The sequence below is a fragment of the Homarus americanus genome, unplaced genomic scaffold (assembly GCF_018991925.1).
Source record: "Homarus americanus isolate GMGI-L3 unplaced genomic scaffold, GMGI_Hamer_2.0 scaffold51476, whole genome shotgun sequence".
Classification (NCBI taxonomy): domain Eukaryota; kingdom Metazoa; phylum Arthropoda; class Malacostraca; order Decapoda; family Nephropidae; genus Homarus; species Homarus americanus.
Window position 1 is genome coordinate 4,015,973 of NW_024736148.1, and position 12,031 is coordinate 4,028,003.

The following is a 12,031-nucleotide window of genomic DNA, read 5'->3' on the forward strand; positions in this document are numbered from 1 at the left end:
ACTTAAGTCCGATGTGGAAACATTCACCAGCGCCCAGATAAATTCTGGGGATGAGTAAATTTGTCTCAATACCCAGAAATCTCTCAAACCCGAAACTGCTCTGCACCAATTAATTATTATTCCGGCTAACATAGAGATTACTGTATCTGATGAATAATGAATATGAGATGCCTAATAAAGTCAAAGATACCTACTTTAGTATTGCAAATAGACTGATATCCATTCTCTTAAATATCTTAGTAATTTTATTTGTATTGTTTAATAAGTAATTCACGCATTACTAATAGTTTATAATATCCATGAGAAGAACAATTAAAATTATCTCGCCTCTTTCTTGCTTTGAAGCCGATAACGAATGGTAGAGAGCCCAGTCTGTCGATCACGATGTCTTGTAATCTCCTGCTGGTTGTAACATTTGATCATGTCACGTCTTCTCACTCGTCTGTCATGAATATGTCTGTAAAATAAAGCAAGATTAGTACAATATCTAATACTCTTTACTTGTTTAATCAATACAACCATCATATAATTTTTTAGTATAGTTTATTTCAATACAATAGGTTTTCACTCTATGAGTAGTTTACTTTCCTCAATATACTCACACATAGGGCATAATAGGTAAAATATAAATAAAGGGTAACAGGGATTCATTTTTGTCCCCCAACTCCATATCTACTGAACTCTTACACAGCAGCCAACATCAATTGATGTTAGCTGTAGGAACAGAGGCCAACATCAACAGATGCTTCATGCTCCTTGGGTTCCAGTTTTGTGCATATGGGGAAAATTGAGGAATCCTTACTGGATATCAGTACAGTGACTTCAAGATGTGATGACAAGAAACTGCTGAATGAGCTATGTCAAGGTGAAGGTTAATGGGCCAGGAGAGGCAGCAGGTGTCATGGCAGAAGTTAATGAGTCAACACATGCAGTGAGGGGCTTGGAGTTGAAGGCTTATAAAATGTATAATGCTTGGCTGATTAGTCAGTGGCTGCATTTGATCATAAATTTCCTTTTAGGGGCAAGACCAGCTGTCCAGTAGCTTTAAACTGCATACCCCACTCCAGGCTAGGATCCAACTCAAGTGCAATTTGAGTGAGTTGATCAATGCATGAAAAAACTATCCAGTTTCTTCACTGTTAAATCCTTATACTGTATATGCAGGACCACCCCCTGGTTTTCCTCTTTTTTTTCTTCATCACTTGGATTTATCTTTAGGACTTCAACAATTAATTCATTGGAATTATGAGCAATAAAGAATTCCAAATGTCTACTTTCTCAAGGTCAGAGAAGCCAGGCCATAAAATAGTGAATTTTTCTTATATATATATATATATATATATATATATATATATATATATATATATATATATATATATATATATATATATATATATATATATATATATATATATATATATATATATATATATATATATATATATATATATATATATATATATATATATATATATATATATATATATATATATATATATATATATATACAGTGGCCCCTCGGTTAACGAACTCAATCCGTTCCAGAAGGTCGTTCGTTAACACGTTCGTTAACCGAAACCGTTGTTTCAATGGGTTTTTGGGTAATTGGTTCCAGCTCACCGAAAATTTCCTAAATTCAACAAAAATGGTAGAAAAGTTCACTTACTTTGAGGTGTGTATATAGAAGGCTCCTGGATGATGATGATGATGATGGGATTTAGAATGGGGGTGGAGGAGAAGGAAGAAGAGAAGGCATTGGGGTGGAAGAGAAGTCACCCCATGGTGCCATTTCACCCATAAAATTTTAGCTCTCTGGTTTAATTCAAGATTATTTTCTTTAAATCAATGCTGCACTGCATTATATATTGTCAATATATAAAATATATTTCAAAATGACCAATAATTTGCTTGGAAACACAGAAAAAAAGCATTTAGTTGAAGAGAGTCTCAAGCAAGATGTTACCTCCAGTGAAAACAGAGAGAGACTGACGCCTGTTTGCTGTGTTAAGAGGCTGGATGCCGCGCATTAAACTAGTCACTTTACCTTCAATTTCGTTCAATAATTGTTAAAATGACTAAAAAATTGAATATTAAACTTTTAAAATTATTGAATAGTATAAACTTCTTGATATTTACAAAAATAGTAAGGAATTTAAGCCCTAGAACCGATTAATGTATTGGCGGACTGATACTAAAGCTGGTTGCCCGGTCAGTGCAAGCGAAAACATGTTGAGGTCGGTTCGTAAGAAGTTCGTTAAGCGAATTTTTTTTCGTTAACCGAATTGAAGATCCTTATGGAAGGCAGTTCGTTAATCGAAATTACGTTAACCGAGGTGTTCGTTAAACGAGGGTCATATATATATATATATATATATATATATATACACTGTATATATCAAGCTCCTAGTTGTAAAGAGGTTCTTGAATGGTAGCAAAATGGCATATTGAGAATTCACATAAAGAAATTACCTACTGTATTACTGTATAAACAATGATTGCTTAGTTGAAGCTAAAATTCTTCATACAATACACACACAAAAACAATACCGTACTGTATAAACCTGTAAAACAACTTAATTTGAAAGTTCTTACTTAAATGTATCTTTGGTTCCAGAGGTGAGATTTCCTGGGCGAAACACTTCAAGTTTCGCTTCTTTTAGCCGAGCAAAGAACTCATCATCCTCGAGTCCCCAACCCCAGTACTTGTTGCTCAGTCCATCTACTTTACGAAAGTGTTCTCTGTTGTGAAGGAGGAGTAAACAGATCTACTGTACATAAAAATAAAGAAATTTAATCGCAGTATTATCAATTATATTCCAATACAAAATTATGCATACCTGGTACTGTACTGCAATCAAAAAGAAAAAATTATTGGAACTTTATTAAACATATATATGTTTATAAAATAAAAAATTTAAGTGGCTCCCATTAGCGAAACTGCCAGCTAAACAGTAGTGTTGACAGCACACTCACTGAAGAGCCCTGGTATAAAGGTGGGCAATAACAGTACCAATTCACAGCTGGGACAGCTGGGGTGCCCCTAACACAAACCAGTAACCCCTAAAACAGGAGATGAGCACTGTATCCACCACACTTTCTTAAACTTTTATACTTCCTGCATCTACATAAAACACTGTCTTCTCTTAAATTACATTAAGAAGTGCAATCTGTCTATTTATCTGTTTACAGGTATCTATTTATTAATTTATGAATACATTGTACTGTACTATACTGTACTGTATCATACTCCACTCCTGTTACACTGGGTGGTATAGGTACAGAAGAGTGGACAAATTGTAATAAAGAAACTCCAAATACTGCTTGGATGACATGACAAAATTGTAAATACAGTGTGGTCATGGTCCAGCAAGACCAAGAGGAAGAGTGTGACAGTGACACTGATGGTGAATATATCAAAGAAAATTAGCAATTCATGAAATAAGCTTGACGAACAGTACAGGCCCGGATGCAAGTTCTTGATACAGTCAAGATGGATAGTGCAAAGTCAGCCCCCACCCTTACTGGACAGCGGGTCGTTGTCAGTGATGCCACTCGTAAAAAACAAAGTTTACGAGATTCATGTCTGAATCTTTCCAGATTGCTAAAAAAAGTCTGAGGTATGACAAAATTATACCCAATTACAATTACAGTATTTTAATTTTAATCAATACAATTCTACAAAAGTACAAAATAAATAAAATATACATGAACATAGTTGACAATCAAATGAAATAAGACACTCGGTATTCTGCATTACAAAAGAAGACAAAATCTATTCGCTGGACGGTTTGAGACGAGACTAAACTAGAGTTCTATCTGATCATATCAAAGCAGAGAGTTTACTTAATATCTAGACAAGTAGATCTGTTGTACTGTAGTAATAGTTTAATGTAGCTTAATAAGTACAGTGGTCCCTCAGTTAACGAACACAATTCGTTCCACAGAGTCTTTCGTTAACCGAATCCATTGTTTCAATGGGATATTGGGTATATGGTTCCAGCTCACATAAAAGTGCATACAAAGTAAAAAAAAAATGCAGTAAAGTACACTTATTTTGAGTTGTGTATGTAGAAGGTTCCTGGTTGATGATGATGATGGGAATTAGAAGTGGGGTGGAGGAGAAGGGAGAAGAGAAGGAAGTGGGGATGGAGGAGAAATCACCTTTCAGGGGACCCATGCTTGATGCAGTAATTTCACCAATAAAATTTTAAGTTCACTAGGTGTAATTCAAGATTATTCTATTTAAATCAACACTGCACTGCACTATATATTATCAATATGTTAACTAAATTTCAGAAAGACCAATAATTTTAAAAATGCAAAAAGTATTCAAGACACCAACAAAATCGATGTTCACTCCACTGTAAACACAGCCAAACTGACGCCTGGTGGGTGAGTCAGGCGGCTGATGGGCGCACAAAAAACTAGTTCCCTGCACTGCATATACAGTATTACCGGGTATCAATATGTTAACTAAATTTTAAAATAACTAATAATTTTAATATAAAAAATGCAAAAATATGAAAGAGCACAACTTTCTTGATATTTACTCCACTGGAAACGAATGTAAACATAGAACAGATTACTGAATTGGCAGACTAGCCCATCAGCTGATCAGCTGATGCTCACAACAAAACGTGTTTGTTGTAAGGATTTTGTTAATCGAAGTTTTGTTTGTTAACCGAATTGAAGATCCTTATGGGAGCTAATTCGTTAACCGAAATTTCGTTAATTGAACCGTTTGTTAACCGAGGGACCACTGTACATAATTTTAATTGTTGCTTCTTGACTGCAGCGACTAAAAAAAATATACTGTTTTTAACATTTCTTTAAAATAAGAGAATAAAGATTCACATAGTTTAGTGGTGCAAAATTGGTGAATCATGGGCTCAGGGGTGCTAAATTACTTTGCAAACTAAGTGCCAAAAGAACATTGTCATATTCAAGTTAACTATGATTCTTAACCCTTAAAGCCGGGGCAACATAGGACCTGTTGAACCCCCCACACGCGGGCAAATTTTTTTTTTAACACTTATTCCACTCTATATCAATCATGTAGCTTAGAAAAAAATATATAAAACTATAAAATAATGAAAATGAAGAGCACAGGTGTGTACCGTATTTTTCGGCTTGGAAGACGCAGCATCGTGGAAGACGCACCATGATTTTGGAAATGAAAATCTAAAAAAAAAAAAAAATTACGGGTTTTAGCCTACCTGGGCACAGGTCACTGACCCACATTGGCGACTATGGGGCGAAAATATAATAATAATAATAATAATAATAATAATAATAATAATAATAATAATAATAATAATAATAATAATACCGTAATAATAATAATAATAATACAGTAATAAAGAAATACAAAAATGAAAAAAAAATATCAAGAGTGAGAAACAATTAAGACCCTGCAGAAAGTCAGATCATCAATCAGGGACTTGGTCACATAGCAGCAGGGTCTACCATTAGACAATACATTATGCTTCCAATATCTTCCCAGATGGTAGTACCTCCTTGTTTGATACATTAGCTGCCTACTACCTACACCAGTGAAACCGTTGCTTGATATACAGCCCTTCTGGCACAAGTACACACACCTCTTTGAATATCATCACTTAGAACTGCTTATCAGTCGTCATTTTCATCAATTTAAAAAAAAAAAATCTGTATAAGGTGAAATCTTTAATACAGCACTCAGTTTATACACCTGGTCACCTCCACATCTTAGGGGCTGTAGTGTTTACATTCTTTCTCTTGTTTTTGTCGGTATGACAACGACGGGAAATATTTTCCAACAGTAGAAGGTAAGGAAATGTAAACATGTATATCAACGTCCAAATAAAACAAAAAATCTTTTTTTAAAAACAAAATAAAAGTAAACAAACAATTCATTTCTTGCAAAACCAGTGACTGATTAGTTCTACATAATTATAAAACTGAAGAAAATAAGTCCTCCATTGTAGCTGTATTAAAATTAATGTAGAAAAATTAATATGGTTGTTTTAAGTAATGTTATTTAATGTTAATAAATGGAACAATGGAAGAAGCTAACAATTAAGGGTAAAAAAAAAGTGAGATCACGTATGTAAGTGAGCACATGTGTAAACATATCATCATTACTCTACATAAGAATATGAAAGCAACACTTATTTACTGTTCATATATATTTTAATTAATGTTTCTGAATTAAAAAAAAAATCTACCCACCAGTGGAGTAAAGTTGAAAACACAAGGACAGCCAATGATGTTGTGTGTGTGTGTTTTTACTTGGATGATGAAGTTGTATTTAAATTTGGAAGATTTTAATTTTGTGGGGTTTTTACAGTCTAAATGGGTATCCAAATATGAGAGCCTACTGTAAATAGGTGTCCAAATATGAGAGCCTACATATAAAGAAACAAACATTCCTGCATTTGAGACCAGCAGACAACCTTTAGCAATTCCTCAATAGATGGTGCTGCCGCACCACTGCCATTAGTAAACAAACCACTCAGCAGCAAGGGTTTATTTATTTATTTTTGTGCAATATATCAACAATATTAGTTAAATCAATAGTTTTATAGTACAGGTTGTACCTCTCTAGTCCGGCAACCTCGGGACCTGACCGGTGCCGGACCATGGAAATTTACCCTTTTCCTGGATAGATAGTGACTTGTGCTTATGCTTGGAAGCACTAGCACCACTTTCTCTTCGTCATGGTCTCTTTGAAGACATATTGAAGGGTTAAATGTCGTATAGTAGCTTCTCAAATGTTGCGAGCTTTTAATTCTTAACGTATTTTATTGGAACACACAAAAAAATAAATAAATAAAAATTTTGACGGCGGAAACTTGAATTTCGACGGGTTTGAACGGCCCGCCAACGTGCAGACGACGTGCATAATCGTGTAAACAGCGTCATTTCTCTTATGCACAAAATATTCATTATTGTTTATTATTGAATGTCTTTTTTATTGAATTAATGTTTATGTGTGCAAAATGAGCAATACAATTAATTAATAATACGTAGAATATTAAAACACACGAGGAAATGACACAGCATTGTTTTCGTTGATTACAAAACCAGTGACTGACTGGTTCTACATATAAAACTGAAGAAAATAAGACCTTGGTTGTAGCTGTAGTAAAATTAATATGGTTGTTTTAAGTAATGTTATTTAATGTTAATAAATGGAACAATAGAAGTAGCTAACGATAATGGTAAAGAAAAAAGAGAGATCGCATATGTAAGTGCGCATGCGCACACGTGAAAACATATCGTCATTACTTTACATAAGAATATGAAAGCAACACTTATTTACTGTTCATATATATTTTAATTAATGTTTCTGAATTTGTTTTTATTGAATTAATGTATGTGTGTGCAAAATTAACAATACAATTTATTAATAATACGTGGAATATTAGAGGAGACGAGACGGCTGCCGGCATTGTTTATGTTAAAGCTTACGAAACCAGTGACTGATTGGTTCTACATATAAAACTGAAGAAAATAAGACCCTGAGTTTAGCTGTAGTAAAATTAATGTAAAAAAATGAATATGGTTGCTTGAAGTACCTGTAATGTTATTTAATGTTAATAAATGGAACAATATAAGTAGCTAACCATTAATGGTAAAAAAAATAAGTGAGACTGCTCGTATGTAAGTGCGCACATGTGAAAATATATCGTCATTACTCTACATAAGAATATGAAAGCAACACTTATTTACTGCTCATATATATTGAAGGGTTAAATGTTGTACTCTGTATAGACAAGCAGAGAGAGAGAGAGCAGCCGAACTGCCGGATGTAAACAAACCTTAATTTCCCGCGGCTTTTTTTTTAAGGGGATTAGCCCACCCGGGCATAGGTCACTGACCCACATTGGGGCCTGAGGGGCAAAAATTTAATACTCCTGTAATAATAATAATAATTCAGATAAGAAAAAAAAAAAAACTGCCTATCTACCTATTGGACAAACTAAAATCGTTCCGGACCACGGGAGTTTCCGGACCACAGAATGCCGGACTAGAGAGGTACAACCTGTACTGTATAGAGAATCCTTGTAATTGTAAGTACTGTAATGAGGTAACAGTCTTTGTAAGGGGCTGATTTCAAAAACCTCTGCTACAACTCATCAACTAGTGTCCTGGAAGACGCACGGTAATTTTCGGGGTACATTTTTGTCACAAAAAGTGCGTCTTTTAAGCCGAAAAATACGGTATGTGTGGGAAGTGAACATGTGTGTAGGTGGTGGGCTATAACTGTGTGGCCAACTCACCAGCCAGGCTGCCACGTTTAGTGTGTTACTCGTAATGAAACTATAAAAGTTGTCAAAAATCATTACAATACTCTAATGTGGCTTAGAAATAAATAAAATATAATATAAAACAAGAAGATGAAGAGGATGGGTGTGAGAAGTGAATGTGTGTGGAGGAGGTTATAAGCCAAGTATACAGAGCGAAAATACAGCTTGGGAGGATTCTGATACTATCGCTGCAAACCCCACCCACCAAGGCACACTGATCACTGTCTTCTGTATTGTTAAGATTATGTAATAGTTATCTAATACAGATGTAACCTATTATGTTAAATAATGTAAAACTTGATTGGGTAAATTGTTTCATGAATATATTAAACAAAACAATGACATCCTTTCCCAGTCCTTGTTGAGAAATGGCTGGACAGCGACCCACAGTCCAGTAAGGGTGGGGGCGGACTTTACACCCTACAATACACCTTGACTGTATCACAAAATTCAGTCCAGGACTGTACATATGAGCCCTTGAGTAGAGAAACTTCATCAGACTCCAACAAATCTTGAGCTTTTATCTCAACCAAGATACAGAGAAAAGATACACCCAGACATATGAAACAGTTAACACTACATGAAATGTTCAAAAACAACTCTAAACAATGAGTAAGTACCTCTATGATAACCCCTCACCCACACCATCCACAATTAGCGACTCTGCCTCAGTAACATCACTTACACTCCATCCTCACCAAATAAGCTGAACAACCTGCTAAAACCCTTTGATATTTCTGATGCCACTCACTCTAAACTTTCCATTTCATTAATAGCAGGTATGGTATGAGGAACTTAACAGAATGGAACAATATATAATGGACACTACCATACAACACAACCCAACCCAGTCATGGAAGTAATTGAACACTAGTAAAAATCAGTTAAGGCTTAACTCATTGCAATGAACTTGTAAGTGGTCACAGATCAAATTGAATCTTTGACATTTGATCAATTTAAGTAATTCAGTAACATGAAAGGCAAGCACTGAAGCAGCTGTACAGTACATTCATGTGCCCGACACTTTTTTTTTTACTGGGAATAGCCAACCCGAGCACAGGTCATCGACCTACAACGGGGCCTGGGGTCGAAAAAATAATAATAAAAGAAAAAATTATCTACGAGTTCTTCTTTAAATTTTCTTGAAAACTATTATATTCACACTTGGGTTGACCTGAATTAAATTGAGTTAGGGTTGGTACAGCTAGTTTAAATCACTGCTTAAATCATTACAAATAATTGTATATAATGTATTCATCATTAAGTCTTACCTTTTCACAAGCAGTATGCCACCAATGAATGTTGGGTAATGATATCTTGGGTGCAGGTGAGGGGCAGCCACGTGGTAAGGACCATCATGAGGATATTGATAAGTTAGTGCTGCGTTCATGGGTAACAGGTCAACATCGTGCATTGCAACATAATCACAGTCAATGCCCGACTCTAAAAAACCTACATTAAGTAGAGACGCTCGGTTAAAACGAAGACCATCCACCTGGAAAGAATTTAACAAATAATAAACCAATTCCTGTACCTGTATAGTACAATACTGTACCTGTACTCTGAAACAGATTATAAATTCTTTAGCTTACCTGTTGAGATAGCAACAATATGTTTTATGAAAAATAAGACCACCTTTATGCTTTTGGCTCAATATCAAAACAGGAACCACTTTTGTTTTAATATACTTTACTGTAACTGAAATTTAGCCAAAATTCTCACCTGATTAATGATATATAAATGATGATTTTTGTGCTGGGTATTTAAGAAGTTATGAATATGAGGAGCAAACTCCAGAAGCTCCTCAAAACGATCCCTGCAATGAAAATATCTATATCAAAAGGTTACAGGTAATAACCCCTTCTGCTTGGGCTTGGAACAATATGTTTCATAAAAAAAATTAAATCAAAGAACAGGCCAAATTACCATAACTTAACATTTTCACTTCCCAAATTTATGAAATTTCAAATATGAAATGAGATGTTACAGTACTGGTATACAGTATTTTCTCGATTTAGCTAACTTATTTGAGCCACCCCTTTTTGTTAAATTGAAATTTCCGCTAAATCGAATTCCTGTTATTTTTGCTCAATTTAGTGAACTAATTCACTAAATTGAGCATGATTCTGTTAAGTTCCGCCGCTTGGCGCGTGGTGTTTGCTTATATCTGCTCGGTCTGTGTCCTGCGGCCACTGCATGTGTTGTTCACTGCTACCTCTCGGTCAACTAACTACAGTATACTGCGCTTAGACACCATGTCGAAAGTCTCTCAGAAGTCTCAGAAAGGAAGTAGTGTGGAGGAAAAAGTCAAAGAGTGCAGCTATCAATTGGAAAAAGTTTGGAAATATAAGTGATATCTCCGTTAGCCGGAACAATTGGTGCAGAGCACTTCCGGGAATGAGAGATTTCTGGGTAACAAGACAATTCTCTCAAAGCCGGAAAAAAATCCCCCATCCCCGGAATTTTCGGAAAACGGAAAAATGTTCTCGGATAATCCAGAAATTGCCCACTACATCATCTCTCGAACCCGGAAAAATATCCCCCATCCCTGTGAATTATTTTCAGAATTTCTGGAAAATGCACCTGATTTTCATCTCTCAAACCCAGAAAAAACTCTCCCATTCCTGGAATTTTCTGTGTATCGGTAAAATTTTTCAGAATTTTCCGGAAAATGTGCCCCTTGGAAATTTTTTCTCAAAGCTATAATTTTCCGAAAAATTACGGCTTTGAGAAAGATTTTCTGAGAAAATTTCAATTCCGACAATCAGAGAGTTCTGGGTTTGAGGGATTCTGGCTAACGGAGATATTACCATAGAAAAAATTTAAAACAATCACCGAACCCCCTAGTTTAAGGTGAGCCACAAATAATGTTTCTAATGTTTCTACGTACATATCATGTGCCTGAGGTGTCTCCGTAGGTATGAGCGTATTAATGTAAAAACGTTAAAGAAAAAATTCCTTCCGCTAAATTGAGAGTTCATTATATCGGATTCTGTTACATCGAGAGGATACTGTATAGTGTTGTACTCATCTAAATACAGTACAATACTATGATGAAAGCTTTAAACACAATTTATCAACACCAGTTAATGTTAGATGTTTACCACTCCCTATAATCCATGATGATATCTCACGCAGAGATTTTTTCTTTATCATAAAGTTGTTGCTTTACAATAAGTTACAAATGTGAAGGTGCTCAGCTGTATGGAAGAGATTACTGTGTTGTGCTGTATTCAGAATGAACCTCCAAGATAAAAATCCTCTGTACATGAACCTGTACTGTATATAATTTAGCATTTACCTAACATTTATAAAATCTTTTGAAATACAATACCTCTACTGCAATCCAATCAACAGGCCTATTCTTTCCTGTACAATATATCAAAGTATCACTGACAATAAATACCAAGACATCTTTACTAAACAGCAAATCATGTTGGATGTACTGTGTTTGTTTAACTACATCAAAAATCAACTTTCCACTGATACAGTCTAACCTCTTGTGCTAAATAAATTTGTCTGGTATTGACCAAATAAAATATGAAAAGTGGCATCCCATAGTGAAGGGATTAATGGAAATACCCTGTACACCCAAGGCATAGCTCACAAAAGCTGAACAGAGCAGTAATATAGGTATTAACTATTAACCTCACTGCCCTTTCTAACAACAAGACTTCAGTTTATTTCTTGATCTTACACTCGTTATCATGAATTCTCCTGTCAAATTAGATACACTGTCT

General features: G+C 35.0%; 1 protein-coding gene across 3 annotated transcripts in view; it reads right to left on the reverse strand.

Moving 5' to 3' along the window:
* LOC121872064 (beta-1,4-galactosyltransferase 7-like) overlaps positions 1-12,031 on the reverse strand; it is a 39,543-nt gene that overhangs the window by 4,734 nt on the left and 22,778 nt on the right. For all 3 annotated transcript variants that reach the window (XM_042374742.1, XM_042374741.1, XM_042374743.1), the window contains exons 5-8: positions 10,014-10,107; positions 9,563-9,786; positions 2,593-2,739; positions 328-457 (exon numbers count right to left, since the gene is read on the reverse strand). In XM_042374742.1, the coding sequence (XP_042230676.1) occupies positions 328-457; positions 2,593-2,739; positions 9,563-9,786; positions 10,014-10,107 (595 nt within the window). The remainder of the gene's footprint in view (positions 1-327; positions 458-2,592; positions 2,740-9,562; positions 9,787-10,013; positions 10,108-12,031) is intronic.